This window comes from Bufo bufo, chromosome 3, assembly GCF_905171765.1.
Source record: "Bufo bufo chromosome 3, aBufBuf1.1, whole genome shotgun sequence".
Lineage (NCBI taxonomy): Eukaryota > Metazoa > Chordata > Amphibia > Anura > Bufonidae > Bufo > Bufo bufo.
In genome coordinates this window covers 120972513-120996236 of record NC_053391.1, presented here as the reverse complement: position 1 = coordinate 120996236, position 23724 = coordinate 120972513, and the positions used below count along the sequence as shown (strand labels likewise).

General features: G+C 41.7%; 1 protein-coding gene across 2 annotated transcripts in view; it reads right to left on the bottom strand.

Moving 5' to 3' along the window:
• COL26A1 (collagen type XXVI alpha 1 chain) overlaps positions 1 to 23724 on the bottom strand; it is a 452146-nt gene that overhangs the window by 340640 nt on the left and 87782 nt on the right. For both annotated transcript variants that reach the window (XM_040423518.1, XM_040423519.1), the window contains exon 2: positions 12051 to 12173. In XM_040423518.1, the coding sequence (XP_040279452.1) occupies positions 12051 to 12173 (123 nt within the window). The remainder of the gene's footprint in view (positions 1 to 12050; positions 12174 to 23724) is intronic.

Below are 23724 nucleotides of genomic sequence, written 5' to 3'. Positions count from 1 at the left end.
TTATTGGCAGCGGCGGGGGCAGCAGGCAGGTCAGACAGGGGAGGGGGAGATGGAGGGGGCGCCCCGAGGGAGAACACAAGTACAGCCTCGCCTGCCGCAGATTACATTGCGAGCTGTCGGCCGCCCAGCGCCCCTGTTACTATGGCGCCCTGTGCGGCCGCACAGCCCGCACACCCCAAAGGCCGGCCCTGATGACAGGGAACGGCAATCACGCCACCCCTCGTCATTTAACCCCTCAGATGCCACGGTCAACTTTGATCACAGCCTCTGAGACTCAGGTGCTCAGGGGGTTAATCCGTCATTTCCCAAATTGATTGAAGGAAACCCGCTAAAGGACCTGCAGCGAGCGTGATGACGTCACCACGTGATCATGCTGGCCTTGTGTGGTGACATCTTCACACTCGTCGCAGGTCCTTTGGCAGGTTTTCTTAAATCAGGATGGAGCAGACATCCTCATAATTTTTCCCAAACTTCGGATCAAATTCTGCTTCAAATGCTTCAATTTGCTCAATACTACTTGTTATACACACATAGATAGGATATGTCAATCTAGCTAGAGGTGTATACCGTATATTCATAAAATCATTCAAACATACTTAAAGAAACTCTAATAAACTCTGCACTTGCTGGATTGCATGTCTACGATTTACTCGACTGTCTGGATGCTGGGGACACTCCTTACTGTGCCCCTGCTTAATTTGCACAGTCTGTCATTTGAGGGACAGGTAGAGATAGCCCAAATTGCCTTTCCTACCCAGGTATAGAAGGGCCTGAGATTGGGGAGCAGACTTGCAAGTGGATCTCACTGGAGAGGAGGGCTAAACCTGAGGCAGCACTCTGAGGAACACTGAAAAGAAACTTGCAGGTGGATCTCATTGGATAGGGGAGCTGATGTTGGGCCAACACTCCAACGGGACACTCTCCAGGTGAAGTATCTGGAGCTTAGCTGCCCCTTGTGGCCAGTAAGTAGAATTCTCCTTTGGACTATGTAATCTCTTTGCGGTGTATCCCATTGTGTGGACTGTTCTTTTTCTGTTTTGCAAGTTTATGCCTGGCATTCTTTTTTAAGACTCAATAAAGTTTGTGATGTTCTTTCAACACTCAACTGTTTGTTGGGTAAGAATCTGATGAACCCATCACAATCATGTTGTTCTGAAAGCAGTCAGCAGAGCAGTGGGTCACCTACCACATTTTAAGATTGCTGTTAATGTTAGATGTTAGATTAATACATCCGGAAATCCAACACAAGCCTGAGTGTCTCATACCGTAGAAGTTGAGGATGAGGTGAGTTTGAAACCTCCTTGCCACAGATTACCATTATGAAGATCATAAGGCAGAGATCAAAGAATCTGCTACCAAATAGGCATAATTTTTGGAAAAATTGTAGTTTTTAGAAAAAAATCTGACAGTGCAGTGTATTATTAACCCTTTCAAGACCGGGTAATTTTCCGTTTTTTACTCCTAGTCCTCCCAAAAAACATAACTTTTTTTTTACTTTTCTACCACATATTTGTAGTTTTTATTTCATTTTAATACTGAAAAAAAATTGTAAACTTTGGAAAAAAGTTTTTCTTTGCATTGACATATTCTGATCCCCATAACTTTTTTTTATTTTTATGTGTACAGAGCTGTATAAGGGGTAATTTTATGCTGGGAGCTCTGTACTTTTCATTGAAACCATTTGGGTGTGTATGACTTTTTGATCACTTTTGATCACTTTTTTGACCACTGACTTTTTTTTCCCTTTCGGTTTTGCCGTAAAACAAATTTTGGAAAATTCGCTCATCTCTATTCATAAATTTAAAGGGGTTGTCCCATGAAAACTATTCTTAATTTTTCGAACCAGTACCTGGATCTGAATACTTTTTTAATTGAATGTAATCAAAAATTTTGTATAGCCACTGAGTTATTCACTGAATTCTATATGTATAGTGCCACCTACTGTTTTCTCTTTTTCTAATTTCTCTGTCCTGCTCACTGAGATGGAAGCACATGTTCAATTCCATCCTTCAACTGCCACCAGCTGCAGTAGAAAGGACGTGCAGAGCAATTGGAGAAATTATTGGGGAAATCTCTGGAAGATCTCATGTAATGTAAGGTACAGGGCTGGTTCTAAGTTTGCTAAAAAGAGATCGTCAAGTATTATATGATATCAGATTTATTTATTTTTTACATTAATCATGTCATAACCCTTTTAACCCTTTCACGCATTTTGACGTAACTGTACGTCCAAATTGCAAGTGACTTTCTGCATTTGGACGTACAGTCACGTCCAATTTGCTTAACAGGGCTGTGACACTATAAAGCGTCACATCCCCAGAGTCTCCGCTCTCCCAGGGAGCAGAGACACCGGAGAAGCCGGCGAGGGACTAATCAAAGTGGCCCCTTGCCGGCAATCGCTCCGATTGGTTAGTCTCTGCAGACTAACCAATCAGAGCGCTTCATTGAGAAAAATGCCAGTTTCAGGCTGTGATCTCCAACCTGGAGATCACAGCCTGAAATCAGATACTACTGCCACCTTGCCTCCAGTGCCCCTGAAAAATGTAAGTGCCCCCCACATGTGGCCATTGCCCCCCATTGTCCCCCATCGCGCTCAGGAACTGCCATCAGCTGAGAGTGTCTGCTGTAACGAAAAAAGTAAAAAAAAGTGGAAAAAAGTAAAAAATAAAAAAATTCATTAAAATGTAAATAAAAATAAAATATAAATTGTCTTTTCTCATATCCATTAATTTATGTCATAAAAAAAAGAAATAAATAAAAAAAATTGCACATAATTGGTATCGCCGCATCCATAACGACCTGATCTATAAAAGTATCATATTAACCACTTCAGCCCCCAGTGCTTAAACACCCTGAAAGACCAGGCCACTTTTTACACTTCTGACCTACACTACTTTCACCGTTTATTGCTCGGTCATGCAACTTACCACCCAAATGAATTTTACCTCCTTTTCTTCTCACTAATAGAGCTTTCATTTGGTGGTATTTCATTGCTGCTGACATTTTTACTTTTTTTGTTATTAATCGAAATTTAACGATTTTTTTGCAAAAAAATGACATTTTTCACTTTCAGTTGTAAAATTTTGCAAAAAAAAACGAGATCCATATAGAAATTTTGCTCTAAATTTATAGTTCTACATGTCTTTGATAAAAAAAAAATGTTTGGGTAAAAAAAAAATGGTTTGGGTAAAAGTTATAGCGTTTACAAACTATGGTACAAAAATGTGAATTTCCGCTTTTTGAAGCAGCTCTGACTTTCTGAGCACCTGTCATGTTTCCTGAGGTTCTACAATGGCCAGACAGTACAAATACCCCACAAATGACCCCATTTCGGAAAGTACACACCCTAAGGTATTCGCTGATGGGCATAGTGAGTTCATAGAACTTTTTATTTTTTGTCACAAGTTAGCGGAAAATGATGATTTTTTATTTTTTATTTTTTTTTCTTACAAAGTCTCATATTCCACTAACTTGTGACAAAAAATAAAAACTTCTATGAACTCACTATGCCCATCACGAAATACCTTGGGGTCTCTTCTTTCCAAAATGGGGTCACTTGTGGGGTAGTTATACTGCCCTGGCATTCTAGGGGCCCAAATGTGTGGTAAGGAGTTTGAAATCAAATTCTGAAAAAAATAACCTGTCAAATCCGAATATGGGCCCCTTTGCCCACCTAGGCTGCAAAAAAGTGTCACACATCTGGTATCTCCGTACTCAGGAGAAGGTGGGGAATGTGTTTTGGGGTGCCATTTTATATATACCCATGCTGGGTGAGAGAAATATCTTGGCAAAAGACAACTTTTCCCATTTTTTTATACAAAGTTGGCATTTGACCAAGATATTTATCTCACCCAGCATGGGTATATATAAAATGACACCCCAAAACACATTCCCCACCTTCTCCTGAGTACGGAGATACCAGATGTGTGACACTTTTTTGCAGCCTAGGTGGGCAAAGGGGCCCATATTCCAAAGAGCACCTTTCGGATTTGACAGGTCATTTTTTTCAGAATTTGATTTCAAACTCCTTACCACACATTTGGGCCCCTAGAATGCCAGGGCAGTATAACTACCCCACAAGTGACCCCATTTTGGAAAGAAGACACCCCAAGGTATTCCGTGAGGGGCATGGCGAGTTCCTAGAATTTTTTATTTTTTGTCACAAGTTAGTGGAAAATGATGATTTTTTTTTTTTTTTTTTTTTTCATACAAAGTCTCATATTCCACTAACTTGTGACAAAAAATAAAAACTTCCATGAACTCACTATGCCCATCAGCGAATACCTTGGGGTCTCTTCTTTCCAAAATGGGGTCACTTGTGGGGTAGTTATACTGCCCTGGCATTCTAGGGGCCCAAATGTGTGGTAAGGAGTTTGAAATCAAATTCAGTAAAAAATGACCTATGAAATCCAAAAGGTGCTCTTTGGAATGTGGGCCCCTTTGCCCACCTAGGCTGCAAAAAAGTGTCACACATCTGGTATCCCCGTACTCAGGAGAAGTTGAGGAATGTGTTTTGGGGTGTCTTTTTACATATACCCATGCTGGGTGAGATAAATATCTTGGTCAAATGCCAACTTTGTATAAAAAAATGGGAAAAGTTGTCTTTTGCCAAGATATTTCTCTCACCCAGCATGGGTATATGTAAAATGACACCCCAAAACACATTCCCCACCTTCTCCTGAGTACGGAGATACCAGATGTGTGACACTTTTTTGCAGTCTAGGTGGGCAAAGGGGCCCATATTCCAAAGAGCACCTTTCGGATTTGACAGGTCATTTTTTTCAGAATTTGATTTCAAACTCCTTACCACACATTTGGGCCCCTAGAATGCCAGGGCAGTATAACTACCCCACAAGTGACCCCATTTTGGAAAGAAGACACCCCAAGGTATTCCGTGAGGGGCATGGCAAGTTCCTATAATTTTTTATTTTTTGTCACAAGTTAGTGGAAAATGATGATTTTTTTTTTTTTTTTTTTTTCATACAAAGTCTCATATTCCACTAACTTGTGACAAAAAATAAAAACTTCCATGAACTCACTATGCCCATCAGCGAATACCTTGGGGTCTCTTCTTTCCAAAATGGGGTCACTTGTGGGGTAGTTATACTGCCCTGGCATTCTAGGGGCCCAAATGTGTGGTAAGGAGTTTGAAATCAAATTCAGTAAAAAATGACCTATGAAATCCAAAAGGTGCTCTTTGGAATGTGGGCCCCTTTGCCCACCTAGGCTGCAAAAAAGTGTCACACATCTGGTATCCCCGTACTCAGGAGAAGTTGAGGAATGTGTTTTGGGGTGTCTTTTTACATATACCCATGCTGGGTGAGATAAATATCTTGGTCAAATGCCAACTTTGTATAAAAAAATGGGAAAAGTTGTCTTTTGCCAAGATATTTCTCTCACCCAGCATGGGTATATGTAAAATGACACCCCAAAACACATTCCCCACCTTCTCCTGAGTACGGAGATACCAGATGTGTGACACTTTTTTGCAGCCTAGGTGGGCAAAGGGGCCCATATTCCAAAGAGCACCTTTCGGATTTCACTGGTCATTTTTTACAGAATTTGATTTCAAACTCCTTACCACACATTTGGGCCCCTAGAATGCCAGGGCAGTATAACTACCCCACAAGTGACCCCATTTTGGAAAGAAGAGACCCCAAGGTATTCGCTGATGGGCATAGTGAGTTCATGGAAATTTTTATTTTTTGTCACAAGTTAGTGGAATATGAGACTTTGTATGAAAAAAAAAAAAAAAAAAAAATCATCATTTTCCACTAACTTGTGACAAAAAATAAAAAATTCTAGGAACTTGCCATGCCCCTCACGGAATACCTTGGGGTGTCTTCTTTCCAAAATGGGGTCACTTGTGGGGTAGTTATACTGCCCTGGCATTTTCCAGGGGCCCTAATGTCTGGTAAGTAGGTAAATGACCTGTGAAATCCGAAAGGTGCTCTTTGGAATGTGGGCCCCTTTGCCCACCTAGGCTGCAAAAAAGTGTCACACATCTGGTATCTCCGTACTCAGGAGAAGGTGGGGAATGTGTTTTGGGGTGTCATTTTACATATACCCATGCTGGGTGAGAGAAATATCTTGGCAAAAGACAACTTTTCCCATTTTTTTTATACAAAGTTGGCATTTGACCAAGATATTTATCTCACCCAGCATGGGTATATGTAAAATGACACCCCAAAACATATTCCCCAACTTCTGCTGAATACGGAGATACCACATGTGTGACACTTTTTTGCAGCCTAGGTGGGCAAAGGTGCCCAAATTCCTTTTAGGAGGGCATTTTTAGACATTTGGATACCAGACTTCTTCTCACGCTTTGGGGCCCCTAAAATGCCAGGGCAGTATAAATACCCCACATGTGACCCCATTTTGGAAAGAAGACACCCCAAGGTATTCAATGAGGGGCATGGCGAGTTCATTGAAAAAAAAAATTTTGGCACAAGTTAGCGGAAATAGATTTTTTTGATTTTGTTCTCACAAAGTCTCCCTTTCCGCTAACTTGGGACAAAAATTTCAATCTTTCATGGACTCAATATGCCCCTCAGCGAATACCTTGGGGTGTCTTCTTTCCAAAATGGTGTTATTTGTGGGGTGTTTGTACTGCCCTGGCATTTGAGGGTCTCAGCAATCATTACATGTATGCCCAGCATTAGGAGTTTCTGCTATTCTCCTTATATTGAGCATACGGGTAATGAGATTTTTTTTTTCCGTTCAGCCTCTGGGCTGAAAGAAAAAAATGAACGGCACAGATTTCTTCATTCGCATCGATCAATGTGGATGAAAAAATCTCTGCCAAAAAAAGAAAAAGGAGGGGAAAGGCGTCTGCCAGGACATAGGAGCTCCGCCCAACATCCATACCCACTTCAGCTCGTATGCCCTGGCAAACCAGATTTCTCCATTCACATCAATCGATGTGGATGAATAAATCATTGCTGGGATTTTTTTTTTTATATATACAAAGTGTTTGCCAAAGTATATGAACACCGCCACCTCCTCAGCTCATATGCCTCGGCAAACGTATCTTTTACTGCAGAGGAGAAATCTCGTCTTGCAGCGCCGCATACACCGACTTGCGTGTAATCTGACAGCAGCGCAATGCTTCTGTCCGAATGCACATCAGTGCTGCAGCTAGTCGATCGGTTGGTCCACCTGAAAGGTAAAAAAAACAAAACAAAAAAGAAAAAACCAGGCCGCAAAGCAATAACTTTATTAACTGTTGAACAGAACATAGAAACTTTTTTTAAACTTTTTTAACTGAACATTTAACTTTTTTACTTACCGGTATTTTTTTTTTTGTTTAGTTTTTTTTACCTTTTATAGAACAAACCTCTCCTTCCCCATGGGACAATGTGCAAAGCGCAAATCGCCCAAAGATGTGGCAAAGTACATTATGCACTTTATCCCAGGTGAAAGGAGAGGTTTGCAGCAGCTGTGAGTGAATGGGCCCTAATAGCCCTGTGTGCCTGTCCTGGTGAGATGTGATCCCTATGCTAGGTGTACCTGTGTGTGGTACTTCCGGAAACACTCTCCATAGCATAGGGCAGGGTGGTCAGCACAGTCAGGACAGAAATAGCGGGTGTCACGCCTTATTCCACTCCTGCTACAGACACGACATCTTTTTCGGGGTGACGGTTGGGTTGAGGTACCAGGAACGACACTGGGGAAATGTCGCTCGTGTAGACGGCTAACTACACTGGTGGATGGGGCCACGGAACCTCCTGGGTAAAGGAGGTTCTCGATGATCTCTTCCTGGAATTTGAGGAAGGATCCTGTTCTCCCAGCCTTACTGTAGAGAACAAAACTATTGTAGAGCGCCAATTGAATTAAATATACAGACACCTTCTTATACCAGCGTCTGGTTCTGCGGGAAACTAAATACGGAGACAACATCTGGTCATTGAAGTCCACCCCTCCCATGAGCGCATTATAGTCGTGGACACAGAGGGGCTTTTCAATGACACGGGTTGCTCGCTCAATTTGGATTGTCGTGTCTGCGTGAATGGAGGAGAGCATGTAAACGTCACGCTTGTCTCTCCATTTCACCGCGAGCAGTTCTTCGTTACACAAGGCAGCCCTCTGCCCCCTTGCAAGACGGGTGGTTACAAGCCGTTGGGGGAAGCCCACGCGACTAGTTCGCGCGGTGCCACAGGCGCAAATCCGTTCTAGAAACAAATGCCTAAAGAGGGCCACACTTGTGTAGAAATTGTCCACATAAAGATGGTACCCCTTGCCGAATAAGGGTGACACCAAGTCCCAGACTGTCTTCCCACTGCTCCCCAGGTAGTCAGGGCAACCGACCGGCTCCAGGGACTGATCTTTTCCCTCATAGATCCGAAATTTGTGGGTATAGCCTGTGGCCCTTTCACAGAGCTTATACAATTTGACCCCATACCGGGCACGCTTGCTTGGGATGTATTGTTTGAAGCCAAGGCGCCCGGTAAAATGTATTAGGGACTCGTCTACGCAGATGTTTTGCTCAGGGGTATACAAATCTGCAAATTTCAGGTTGAAATGGTCTATGAGGGGCCGAATTTTGTGGAGCCGGTCAAAAGCAGGGTGGCCTCTGGGACGGGAGGTGGTATTGTCGCTAAAATGCAGAAAACGTAGGATGGTCTCAAATCGTGTCCTGGACATAGCAGCAGAGAACATGGGCATGTGATGAATTGGGTGCGTTGACCAATATGACCGCAATTCATGCTTTTTTGTCAGGCCCATGTTGAGGAGAAGGCCCAAAAAAATTTTAAGTTCGGAAACTTGGACTGGTTTCCACCGGAAAGGCTGGGCATAATAGCTTCCCGGGTTAGCGGTTATAAATTGTGTGGCATACTGGTTGGTCTCTGCCACGACTAAGTCCAAGAGCTCCGCAGTCAAGAACAGCTCAAAAAATCCCAGGGCCGAACCGATTTGAGCCGTCTCAACCCGAACTCCAGACTGGGCGGTGAAAGGGGGAACTACTGGTGCGGCTGAAGTTGGTGACTACCAATCAGGATTTGCCAGCACCTCAGGGACTCTAGGGGCTCTACGGGCCCGTCTTTGCGGTGGCTGCGACGGGGTAACTATTGCACGTGCCACCGTACCAGCTTCAACTGCCCTTCTGGTGCTCGCTACTTCACCAGGTTGTACGACAGTGCTGGTACTAGGTCCAGGAAGGGCTGCGCTGCTGGTGTATGCCTCACCACGTGATCCGGCAGCGACAGCCCCACTCTGCTGCTCTTGAAGCGGATCCTGCGTAACCTGTGGTCTAGCGACATGGGGCCGGGTACGCCTGGTGCTGCCAGGGACCTCCACCTCCTCGTCCGAACTTTGGGTCAGAGAGCCACTGCTTTCCACAGGTTCATATTCTGACCCGCTAGATTCGTCAGATGAGGGTTCCCACTCCTCATCCGACTGGGTCAGAATCCTGTAGGCCTCTTCAGAAGAATACCCCCTGTTTGACATTTTGGACTACTAAATTTAGGGGTATTCCCTGAGACTACCCAAGAAAAAAAGCAAACCTGTCTTACAAAGGGGAGGCTAGCGAAGTACCGGAGGCTGCTGCGGTTGATAAAAAATATCAAAACTGATTTTTTTATCGCCGCAGTGCGTGTAAAATGAATGTGCAGTGATCAAAAAATATATATTTTTTGTCACTGCGGTGGGGCGGGCGTGGGTGAACGCACGTGTGGGCGACCGATCAGGCCTGATCGGGCAAACACTGCGTTTTGGGTGGAGGGCGAGCTAAGGTGACACTAATACTATTATAGATCTGACCGTGATCAGTTTTGATCACTTACAGATACTATAAAAGTACAAATGCTGATTAGCGATACGCTAAACAGCGAATAAAAGTGACTGCGGTGCGGTGGGGTGGGCGCTAACTGACGCTAACTACCTAACCAAGGGGCCTAAACTATCCCTAAAACCTAACAGCCAATACCAGTGAAAAAAAAAAAGTGACAGTTTACACTGATCACTTTTTTTCCTTTCACTAGTGATTGACAGGGGCGATCAAAGGGGTGATCAAAGGGGTTAATTGGGGTGCAGGTGGGTGATCTGGGGCTAAGGTGTAGTGTTGGTGTACTCACAGTTCAGTCTGCTCCTGTGCTGGATCCAACCGACGAAAAGGACCAGCACAGGAGCAGACAAGCCATATAACAGATCATATTTACTAATATGATCTGTTATATGACTTTGGATTGGATTTTTTGAAAATCGCCAGCCTGCCAGCCAATGATCGTTGCTGGCAGGCTGGTGACGAAATACTTCTTTTAATTTTGCCGGCCCGCGATGCGCATGCGCGGGCCGGCTTTGAGCGAAATCTCGCGTCTCGCGAGATGACGCGTATATGCGTGACTCTGCGCAGCGCTGCCACCTCCGGAACGCAATCCTGCGTTAGGCGGTCCGGAGGTGGTTAATAATACCGTGCGGTGAACACCGTAAAAAAATAATTTCTAAAAAAATGACGGAATTGCTGTTTTTGGCACCTCACATCCAAAAAATATATAAACGTTATGGAATTTAGTATATGGCGATGCAAAATATTATTTATTTTTAACACAAATGTGATTTTATGCTAAAAAAGTAGTAAAACATAAAAAAAAAAATTATTTGGTATCGCCATAACCGTATCATCCCACAGATTAAAATAATCCAATAATATGTACCACAAGAGGAACCCCATAAAAAATAAAAACACTGACAGAATTGCCATTTTTGCCCACTTCACCTCCACAAAAAAATAGTATAAAAAGTGATCAAAAAGACATTTGTACCCCAAAATGATACCAATAAAAACTACAGCCCATCTCCACACAGCTACATTGGTGAAAAAATACAAATGTTATGGGCCCTAAACTAATTTCAGTAAATTACATGTTAGAAAATCCCGATGCCGCTTTTACCCTTCTGAATGCTGCCGTGCCCCCAAACAGCGGTTTATGACCACGTATGAGGTGTTGCCGTATTCAGGAAAAAATGCATAACAGATTTTTGGGGTGCATTTTCTCCTGTTACCCCTTGTGAAAATTAAAAATTTGGGGCTAAAGCAACTTTATATTGGAAATAAAAGTTATTTTTTTATTTTCACAGCCAAGTGTTTCTAAATTCTATGAAATGTTTGTTGGGTCAAAGCATTCACTTCATCACTAGATTTATTCCCTGAGGGGGGTAGTTTCCAAAATGGGGTAACTTTTGGGGGTTTTCTTTCTAGGGGTACCTCAGGGTCTCTTCAAATGTGACATGGCAGCTGAAAACCATTCCAGCAAAATATGCACTCCGTTAACAATATGGCGATCCTTTCCCTCTGCACCCCGCCGTGTGCCCATAAAGCAGTTTATGACCACATATGGGGTGTTTCTGTAAACTGCAGAATCAGGGTAATAATTATTGAGGTTTCTTTGGCTACTAACCCTTGCTGTGTTACAGAAAAATTGGATTTAAATGGATAATCTGCCCAAAAGGAACACCTAAAGGGTTAATAAAGTTTGTAAAATTAGTTTTGAATAACTTGAGGGGTGTAATTTCTAAAATGGTGTCATTTATGGGTGGTTTCTACTGTGTAAGCCCCACAAAGTTACTTCCTAACTGAAATTGTCCTTAAAAAAGTGGGCTTTAGAAATTTTCTTAAAAATGTAAAAATGTCCTTCTAAACTTCTAAGTCTTCTAACTTCCTAAAAAAAAAAAAATGACATTTGAAAAATGATGCCAACATAAAGTAGACATATGTGGAATGTAAAGTGATAACTGTTTTATGAAGTATCACTATACGTCTTAAAAGCAAAGAAATTCTAATTTTCTACAAATTTGGGATTTTTTTATGCATAAAGGTAAAATGTATCAACTCAAATTCACCACTATCATGAAGTACAATGTGTCATGAGAAAACAGTCTCAGAATGGCTTGGATAAGTAAAAGCATTCCAACGTTATTACCACATAAAATGACACATGTCAGATTTGAAAAATGGGGCTCCGGCATTTGGTCCAAACTGGCTGTCGCTTGAAGGGGTTAATGAAAGAGACACCATGTACTGTTGAGCATCTACTGCAAACAAGACTCACCTCACAAGATTTGTGCAGGGCCCTGGCCATCTGCAGCTCTGGTACACTCTCTGAACCACAGACTCAGATCCATTCTGGACTTGACAGGTAACAGTTTTTGTTACTGTGAACTGACACCAGTTCCTGTAAAAGAGAAAATCACAATTCATATCTTAGTTATTAATTATTATTATTATTATTATTATTATTATTAAATAATATTTCTATCCTTCTAATTCAACTTGTCCTTATGCATCTGTAGATCAACAATAAAATATAATATTCAGGGCTCCAAGAAGTTCTACATCTTGACTGCCATAAATGATTTCTGTTATTGTGGGGACATAGAATTCATGATGTATGGAGATATTTCAAATATCCTGTATACCAGGAGATCCCCATGGTCCAAACAGAAATTAGATTGTTGGTGAATTCCATCAATGTTGTTGAGATGCAATGACAAAGCTAATAACTCTGAGCACCTTTAGACAGCTGAATCTACAGAGGTTGTCCCTACTCCCTCCCCCATATCCTATCATTAACCCTACATATTCTTAAATACAAATTCCCAATACTGCAGGCAGGGTTTAAGGTAGCATTAATGATTTCAAAACACAATTATCTGACCTACAGCTTGTTCATAGCCTGCACCCTGGGTACATGTGGACTATAAGCACAAAGTTGAAATCCAACAAATATGTCTTCTTCTCAACATCTGTCATCGGGAGAAAGTCAGGAAAGCCCCTTTATGCATTAGATGGTTGGCCAGTCCTGTGGATATTTACCTAATGTGTATGGCCAGCATTATGCATCTAGGATGGAGGATTTAGATGACATTTTGAACACCTGTCTGGTAGTCTAATGCAGTGTTCCTCAACTACCAGTCCTCAGGGCCCACCTAACTGTCAGGTTTTCAGGATTTCCTTAGTATTAAGCAGGTGATATAATTAGTTTCAGTGCATCAGGACGTACCACAGGTATCCATTTTGTGTGATGTTCTCAAATCATGACCGGCAGGTGGGCACTGAGGACTGAAGTTGGGGACCACTGGTCTAATCTGTCCAGACTCAAAACTTTAGCTTTCATGTAAGCAATTTGTGGAGAATTTAGCATAGACAGATGTTTTACAGGTTGTGCCTATTTTATGATGAGGTGCAGGCCTTGTTATACAGGTGAAACTCGAAAAATTTGAATATCGTGCAAAGTTCATTTATTTCAGTAATGCAACTTAAAAGGCGAAACTAACATATGAGATAGACTCATTACATGCAAAGCGAGATATTTCAAGCCTTTTATTTGTTATAATTTGGATGATTATGGTTTACAGCTTATGAAAGCCTAAAGTCTTAATTTTGAGGTACCCTTTGCTCAGGGGGTATGGATTAATTAGCTGACTGGAGTGTGACACTTGAGCCTAGAATATTGAACCTTTTCACAAAATTCAAATTTTAAGCTGCATTAATGCAATTCCTTTTAATTTGCATTACTGAAATAAATGGACTTTTGCACGATATTCAATTTTTTCACCTGTAAATTAGGAGCATACTCCAGCAGTCTGTGCGCCTAAACAGAAATCTACAGCAGCTCTGAGCTGCCATAGATTTCTGGCTTCATATACACCACAAAACTGGAATAAATGCAGGCATACTGTATGTGTCAGACCCACTAGCCATGCTCCCTTTTAAAAAAAAAAATAGCTACATTTTGTTGCAGTGCCACTTAAAAAGTTGCAAACACAGGGTTTAAACTTTTTTTACCAAAAAAAAATGGCCCACGGTTTAACTGATTTAACTGTAGTGTACATCAATTATCTATAAATATTGCATATATTATATAAGATCTACTGTATATCTGTGATCTATGTTACTTTGTTTTAAATTATTTTCATGTTTACCTTCCTACAGCTCTGCGGAGTATTATCGGTACAACAGCCCTTTGTTAAATACATATTGATATAATTTGCATACTTACACTAGACTGAAACCTGAATTTATTGCGACCCTTTACTTCCTGAACATCTGCAATGAGTACAAGTTCTCAGATCCTGCAAATATTTCTTATAAGATCTAGATTTGCTTGTCCTCTCTTCCTTGCCCCACTACATCAGTCATATAGCAGAAGCAGCATTGTAACAGCGACTGCTGTGCGCCGCGGTTCACCTCCTTACCGCCGCGGTCCCAGGCGCTGTGTTCAGAGGTGATCTGTGGCCAGTGCTTCCCATTCACCGCTGCAGTCCTGGGCTCTGTCTGTGTGGGTGCTGTTGTTCTGGGATCTGCTCCACAGTTTGCTCTCAGCCCTGGCCACAGCATGCTTGCTGTTTGTTTGCTGCAGCGCTTCAATAAAGGCTGGCGCACGTCATTTCCTGGGCTTTATGGGTTAGGTCATGTGACTTCGCTGACCTATGCTAGCCCTCCTGCGCATATATAAGTGGCTCAGCCCCCTTCCCAGATGCCTCAGTGTCAAGGTCCTTGTGTCCTGCTAAGGTTCCTGTTTTCCGCTAGTGTTCCTGACTCGTATCTGTATTCCTGGACTCTGCTACCTGTTAGATGCCTATCTGCTTGCCTTGACTCTCCTGTTGCTGACTCGGATTGCCTGACCTGTACCTGTGCCTTCTGCCCTGACCTTTTGCCTGTCTGACTACGCCTCTACCTCATCCTTGGGTCCTGCACCTCTGGTACCTTTCTCTGGTACCTCCTGGTCGGCCTGGACCAGCTGCCTCGTGTGCCTATCCTCCTGAAGAGGTAGCAACCTGGTGTTTCCCTCGGGAAAGTCTATCCCGACGATCAGGGGTACCGTGAAGATCCAGGGGTTCACTTAGACAATGGCCTTAGAGGAGCTAGGACACGTGGCACAGTGGGTTCACACCCGCTGGTTCGTGACAAGCATTAAGATCAGTTATGAAAATGAGAAGACAAGGGCTGTCCAACAAATCTATGGAATCCATATCATCCTCCAAAAATAAAGTCTTGTGGTTCCATAAATGCTTTAGATAAGTTACTCAAGGACATCAGGGTTTGAAAAACTATTGTAGCCTGGTGGTCGCATAGTTGTGACATGATTATGTCTGTTTTATGAAGATAGCTCCACCATCAGGGTAGGGGCAACCAAAAAGTTTCACATAGGAATATCATTTTTATTGACTTTGTTATAAAATTAAAATATATATGTATACTAGGAATTCTGTCCAGTCACCCTATGTAGACAAAGAGAAGACAGTGTACACTGTAGAGCACACATAGCAGCAAGGTGTCTGTAACAGAAAATCCCTGGACATGTATGTAATTACACTGGTCACTTCCGTCTAGTGAAATGTAATCAGTTAAGCTATGCACAGCTGCAGCTGGTTTACCGGGTTATCCGCTTTATACAAGACTTATGGGAAGAACTGAGACTGAAAACTGTAGCTTATTTTGCTTATGTGTGGTCACATATCTCAGGCATACTAACAAACAATAAGAGGAACAGTCCTTGTAGATCTCTATCTAGCAGTCCATTGTGGTCCACATCATCCACTGGTGCACAGGAAACTATCAAAGACAAGAAACTGTGGTGCCGAAACAAAAAATATTGAATACTGGTACTAATCACTAGATGGTACTATTCAGGGCTGGCATCATGGGTAAGTGACAGGGCATATCATTTGGAGCAGATGAAAGGGAGTCCACAAATGGCTTGGCATCCAAGGTTTGCATCTACTGTAAACTCTAATATTACTTTATATAGCAAGCTGTTCACACTATCATGCTACCTTTTAGCTGTTCACGCTATGGTCTGTACCGTATTTGATGACTGTATGATTGTATCATTTGAGCACTGTATGGTCGTATTTACATTGCGTGGTGCTGATATATTTGACCAGTGGCAGTTGGACTACTACGATTACCAGAGCATTTGATCCATGTACAGTACTAGATCTCCATCTGAAAAATCTGTAGGTACAGATTGTCTGGTGACTTAAAGTACCCATATTCATGAGATAAAAAGTCCACCAAAGTGACTGATTTTGGCAAATTGTTTTAAAAATTAACACAAACTGCCATTTGTGACGGCCGACGGCAGATTTTTGTCTGCTGAACACATGATCAGCCAGGTTGGAAAACTTTAGTTGGTAGAAGCTACATGTGCATGGCATGACTGGCCAAATTCAAACATTCATTTGCCATTTTACTCAGGGATCAGTGAGTCAGTTTTTACAAAAAACTCCCTGTTTGGGCAGTTTAATCTGGCATGTTGCCAGTGGGATTGTACAAACAAATGATCCCATGGACAACCATGGACTCAATGATTATCTCATCTGTATGGTAGGCTTTGAACACTATCCATCAAGTAGGCCACACCTTAAGTCATGTATGGCTTGAAATTGTTGGCTTCTAGTACCATCTTCAGCTTTTTAATTTGTCTGTACTTGGGTGTCCCTCTTTTACTGGCATTAAATTAATTACAGTATAGACATTCATAATTTATGACTATACTTTTTTGTTTATTTACATGTAAGTTGTCCCTTCAGCAGACTCTCTTACCTCAAAAGTCTATTGTGCTTAAAGGTAAATCCAACATAGTCCATGTACCCCCATTTTACACAATTTAGCTAACAGGATGTTCACTATTCTCCATACTTCTCTACTTAGGGCATGTTTACATCTATATTGCAGTTTGTCGTCGGCCAAAAAGGGTGGACAAAGAAGGTCCTGCATAAGGGACTTTTTTAACCAGATTCCTGAACATAAACTGAACAGACCCCATTTTAGTCAATAAGGTTTCCTAAGCTACATTCGGTTCAGTTATGTGCACAGTCCGGCATTTCCATTATTTTCGTTGTTCTGCTCCTCAGTTGGATCAGAACAACAGAAATTACTAGGACTGGTGTGAACCTGCCATTATGGAGTAAATGATGGCTACAAAGATTTTGAATAATGTCTACAGAAAAAAGAGTATAAGAAATACATGAAACAACTGCTACTTTACTGAAGATTATTGACCTTGACTCTTCTTAGAATCTTTCAATGAACAGCAAAACCCAGGAAGTAAATCTGCTACAGATGTAAATATCTTGGGATTAACACATTCTCAAGTGTCACTAGAACAAATGTTTGAAGGTGGCATTCGTCTCATAAGATCCGTTTACACAAGACATTTCAAATGCTTCAGTGGGAAACAAATTCACCCTTTAATTGCTGCATTTTTAGTTTATTAGTAACATTTCTGCAGCACCTACCCCGAGGATGTAGACAAATTGTGTCCCACTGCAGGGAATATTAAAAGCTTCTCTCCTGAGGATGGCATTTCTAAGGACTAAACCTTTTAGCTGTGTAAACAACTGTACCAAATTATCTTTTTGTTTTCACAAGGATAATGGATTGTATGTTGTAGTTGGTTGAGATCAGCATTTAGGGCACAAAACAGTAGGACTGTTTTGATAGACGGACGGATTTCCCTGCGGTTTTTGAATAAGTGCTCTTTAACTGGGGCTATCAGTTTCCATGTTATAGAGTGGAGGAATTTCAGAGACTCAAAGGTCACTGAATTCTAGTGGGAAAAGAGGCTGATCTGACTCAAGTAAATTGAACCATGCCCCAATTATATAAATAGCTTTCTTATTTTAGGGTCATTCTTGTATTATTATTTATTTTGGAATAATATAGTCCACGATGCTATACATTCGGACACATATAATCTATGTTTAGAAAGCCTTTATACACTAACATGCCCTTAAAGGGGTTGTTTCATCTGGGACTTTGACAGCATATCCCTAGGATATTGCATCAAAGTCAGATAGATGTGGGTCCCACCCTTAAGACCTGCACCTATCTCCTGAAAGAGAAAGAGAGTGCACCATGCATGCCTGGAGTGCTCTCCGGTCATTTATATAGGAGTGCCAGAAAAAAAAACCTGCTATTTTCAGAAGTCCTATGGAAATTATTATTATTATTTATTATTAAAGTGCCATTCATTCCATAGCATTGTACATATGATAAGGGGTATACAAACATAATACAGACAATTTCACTAAGCATGAACAAGAAGAGCTACAGACTGGTACAGAAGGAGAAAGGGCCCTGCCCGTGAGGCTTACAATCTACATGGTATGGGAGAAGGACACAGTAGGTAAGGGTGAAGTTGGTCATGGCGGTATAGAGGCAGCAGGGTCACTGGTTGTAGGCTTGTCTGAAGAGGTGGGTTTTCAGGTTTCTTTTGAAGGATTCCACTGTAGGTGAGAGTCTGATATGTTGGGGTAGCGAGTTCCAGAGTGTGGGGGATGCACGGGTGAAATCTTGGAGGAGTTTGTGGGAAGAGGTGATAAGAGGTGTGAGGTTTTGAGATTGCGTGTGGGGATGTATCGGGAAAGTAGCTCAGAGATGTAGGGAGGGGACAGTCTGTGGACGGCCTTGTATGTAATGAAAGGAGAGTGCATCATGCAAGTGCGCCCACCACCCGATTCACTTCTATGGAACTGACAGATTCACTTCTATAGAACTTCCATAAAATTGGAGGGAAACCACTTATACATGTCCGCTCTCCGCTCACTTAAGGGGTCCCGTTCTGGTATCTGACATTGATGGCATATCCTAGCGATATGCCACCAATGTTTCAGATGAGACAACCCCTTTCAATTTGTTTGATATTTTTACATGGTTTTCCACCACCCTTCCCAATATTTATAGTGAAAACGGTAAAAAGTGCAATATTATAATTTATGACTAATTTGCAAATAGTTTTTTTCGTTAACAACTAGTTGCAATCTGTAGACATGGTGAACATCATACACTCCTCAAAAAAAAAAAGAAAGAAACATTTAAGCATCACATTATATCCCCAGGTCACTTAAACTTCATGGATATCAATTTCTTCAATTAGGGTGCTGGCTAGCGAATTTCAGTTTTGTCAGTTCAAGTTCAGGTATGTCCTGAATTGCATTATGGATTCTGTTACCGCGGACCATACCGCAATTCCATGATAAAATGCATAACGGAATGCCTTCAGAGGCATTCCGTTATGCATTCCGTCATAATAGAATTCTATGGCCAGCATAACGGATCCGTCTGGTTTCTGTTATGCAGTCCATGTGATAGCCAGCAGTACCCTGACTGCTGTAAGGTACAGTACCAGAATGAAAACTTCAGAGCTATTATCAGACCTAATACTGGTGGAATGGTCCCTGGGTTTCTCTTGGTGCAGGAAAATACCTGGCTTCGATAATGAAAGCATCAATGCCAATGACTGGTACTCATGTTCTCCAGACCTGAATCCAATTGTGAACCTCTGGGACATTGTGTATTGGTGAAACCAATGTCAACAAATAGTGTTACAGTCTGTTCAGGAGCTCACTGATGCCCTGACACTGGTCTGGGAGATGATCCCCCAGGATATCATCTTCCATTTTCCAGGGGAATCCTCAGATGTTGGTCTATAAACACTCCTGAATCACATTATGAGTTGCCATCATGAAATTCACGCAATCGTGACAGGTTAAGTCAGCCTGTGAGAGTCATGTTATGAGTATGGGCAAGAAAACAGTTTTCAGATCGGCCTGATAGCTAAGGATATCATATTACAGAGTTAGCAATCAGACAAGGTAGAATTTTCATTTCTGTAGCTCATGTGATTTCTTTATCTTCAGTAGAATTAAGTACAACTGGCTGAGCCTCCTGCGGCAAGCTCCTCTATTTGAGAGGACTGCCATCCCATGACCTAATCCTATATACAGTGTGTATAAATATATATACTTTATCCTCGCTCACACCAGGTCTAAAGAATAAATGCTTAGGCGGGGAGGGGACAGGCCGATAGGTCCGTCTCATTCATCATTTTCTACGCCTGGTTTAGGCCTAGAAAATTGTCTAAATGTAAGACAGTAAGAAAGCTGTCTTACATTTACAATCAGTGGTGGATATGGAGCAGTTATGTAGAGGCCGCAGCTCTACATAATTTCGAAGATCCACCGCCAGCGCAAGTCTAACATAAATGTTCCCCTACAGTATATTTATAGACTATATTTTCTTTTATACTTGAGTGGTTCAATGCCAATTCTTATATTTGAATTTGGTTCCTAAGATGAACACGATTGGCGGCCTGCGCCACAGCAATATTCTTTAGCTTCTTTGTATATTCCTAAACCAGTTTTGAGTTCTACATTACTTGTTTGAACTGGTAGAAATAAAGAGAAAAGAACTCAATAACTCCAGTCTGTAATGCAGATAGGCGACATGTAATTTCCCCAGGGAACATGTCAAAGTCTTCTATGATCACATTAGCAGCTGTAGATATCTGCGTAATTTCAAGTTCTGGTGCCCATGGCAGTTCCTAGCTTCAGGATAACTGTGTTCTTTACAAGTAATGTGAAACAACCAATATTATTCAACATTATTATATAATAGTGTTTTGAAGGTCCCTAAGCCCAATTCAATTAAATTACTGTACATCAAATTATCCTATAGGCTATGACCATACAGTGCTCTGCAACTTCTAAAACAATGTGTGAACACAGCATTAGTACTCTAATGCTATGGATCCCCTGGGGGATCACATAGCACAGGTTAAGAATCTAGTATTTCTGTATAGTATTCAGTGTTCCATATACATGACCAGGACGCTAAAATCAGGGTAATTTTCGGGTTAATATGCTTCTTTAACCCCTTCTTTAACCCCTTAGTGACTGTTTTGGGCCTTACTGACCAAGCGTTTTTCTTCCTTTTTTCATCGTTGTGTACCAAGAGCTATAACTTTTTTTTTTTTCCGTCTATATAGCTTTATGAGGGCTTGTTTTTTGCAGGACAAGTTGTAGTTTTTAATGGCACTATTTTGAGGTACACATAACTTTCTGATTAACTTTTATTAACACTTTCTGGGAGGGAAAATTAATTTTACGGCATAAATTTTTTGGTATAAATAACATAATATCTTTATTCTCTGGGTCAGTACGATTACAGTGATACCAAATACATATAGTTTTTTTTTTACATCTTACAACTTTTTTGCAATTGCAGCTTCCCAAGACCCATAACGTTTTTATTTTTCTGTCTATGGAGTTGTGTGAGGGCTTGATTTTTGTGGGCCGACTTGTATTTTTCATCGGTATCCTTTTGGAGCAAGTGGCGCTTTTTGATCGCTTGTTATTACGGTTTTTCAGTGGCAACTAAGAATAAATTAGTTTTATTTTATTTATTTTTTACGGAGTTAACCGTAAGAGATAATTTACATGATATTTATGCAGACCGGGTTGTTACGGATGTGGCAATGCCAAACATATGGAGAAGATTTTGTTTTTTAAATTTATTTAATTGAAAAGCGTATTTTCAATGGAAAAAAAGCGTATTTTTTTAATGGGATTTTTATTGAATAAATGATTTTTTTAAAAACTTTTTTACCACTTAATAGTCCCACAAGAGGACTATAATAGACAGCTTTTTGATTGCTTTTAAAATGCAAGCTACTATCCCTATAGTGCATTGCATTTTAATGGCAATGCTATTCTGACATTGACCAGCAGGCTGTGCCAGAGAGGCAAAGCTTACTGAAAATTACTGAAGGCTGGTCTGGGGTCTACATCAGACCCCAGGAAGCCTTCACACACATCGGCACCCCACGATCGCATTTGCGGGGTGCCGATGGGAGACAGAGGCAGTCCGCTCCCTCTGTCAGCACTTTACATGTGGCGGGCACCATTGCCCGTGCCATGTAAAGTGTTAAACAGCCCAGATATGCACTCCTGCCGTTCCGGGCTGTTAGAGCATGGCTGAGGCTCTCATGCATGTGAGAGCCGGCGCCCCGCTCCCTGTGCAGCTCTTAGACTGGGCCACCGTAAAAAAGCGGCGGCCCAGCCTAAGGCCCCTTAGTGGCAGAAAGGAAAAGGAAGGAAGCTTGGAGTACCAGAATAATAATAAAATAAATAGTTTATTAAATCAAGAACATGATAAAAAACATATACAGTTGATGCCAAAAACAGGGTGGGGGGAGCAGGGAAAGGAGAAAACAAGCGCCACCCTGGATGTACACACAGGTCACAAAATACATAAATGATGATAATGGAGTCATGAGAAATTAATATATAAGGTGCAATGACCACCTCATGAACCAAAATAAAGAACAGTATATGTGGTAATATAAGGTAAGTAGAGATCATAGAAAAGGTCCACCACGGCTGTAGTGCATAGTATGCTGACCAAAATGATGATGCAGAGGATATGTGAAACCAGCAAAGCAACTACAAAAGCCAAGTGAGGAATCTCAACATCGGCAGCACAAGGCCGTGGGAGAGAACTATGACCAGAAGCTTACCTAAAGGTGGACCTAGTGCGGACAAGGAGAACCAGGATGGCGCTACCCCAACGTGCATTTCGGCGTGCCTTCGTCAGGGGTAGTGACCGCCATAGTGACCGCCGTAAAAACTCGTATGGGTGGTCACTAAGGTCTTAAGGAAGAAGTAGGACAGCACCACTTACTGGAACAACTAGTCCGTGTTATGGCGGTGGTGCTCATGACGTTAGGTCCCGGCCTCAGAGACCCCTCAAATGTAAATAAACCTTCAGGAAAGTCGCAGCACTCTCAATCTTGAATCAAATCATATGTAGCTTGAGAAAGATCTGTGTGTCGAAACGTTGCTGTTTTTTTCGGCGTGAAAAAACACAAGGATTTGATTCAAGATTGAGAGTGCTGTGACTTCCCTGAAGGTTTCTTCACTAAGGTCATAAACACTTTCTAAAGGGAAAAATTCGAAATAAAAATCGGTTTAGAGGGCTAAAATAACAAATAACTCACCTCAAAATAACAAATAGCCCCCTGCTGATAGCTGCTTTGGTCCCAGCTCCTCTCCATTTACTGTTTTTAGGGTACTTTTAAACCAGCGTTATTCTTTCCGGTATTGAAATCCGGTAAAGGGTCTCAATACTGGAAAAAAAATGCATCAGTTTTGTCCTAATGCATTCTGAATAGAAAGCAATCTGTTAAGTATGCATCAAGATGTCTTCCATTCTGTCTGTCTGAAAAAATTTGAATACCGGATCCATTATTCAGGATGATACCGGATGAGACGGATCCAGTGTTTCCGGAAAAAAAGGATATCAGTTTGGATACTGTTTGCCGGCTTGGGCTGACCACTTGAAAATGACGTAAAATCAAATGGGTCCCTGCTTCTCTCCTCTCAGGTTCTCCAGCTCAACATGCTGGAAACGGCTTGGACTGACCACTCAGCTACTCACTGGGCTCAGTGGCATCGGTGACCCACTTCAGGCAGTTATTGGCAAGTCGAAGCCGTTTCTAGCATGTTGAAATTAAGGCTACTTTCACACTAGCGTTGTTAGAATCCGGCAGGCAGTTCCTGCAACAATAACTGCCTGAAGTGGGTCACCGATGCCACTGAGCCCAGTGAGTAGCTGGGTGGTCAGTCCAAGCCGTTTCCAGCATGTTGAGCCGGAGAACCTGAGAGGAGAGAAGCAGGGACCCATTTGATTTTACGTCATGTTTTTTTCTCAATTCAGAGATGTAGCTGCTTTTAAAACTTTGTTCTAGAATCTAGATACTGTACATGAACATTTTTCAGTTAGACCAAAACAAGCAACCAGCCATACAAAATTTAAAGTACCTCTATGTCTATCAAACATCCTAGCTATTGAAACCTAAATAAAGTGGGCCTCCCTCTGACTACTATAATCTATAAAAAATAACAATTAAACTTGAAATTTTGCAGCTTTCTGTCTTT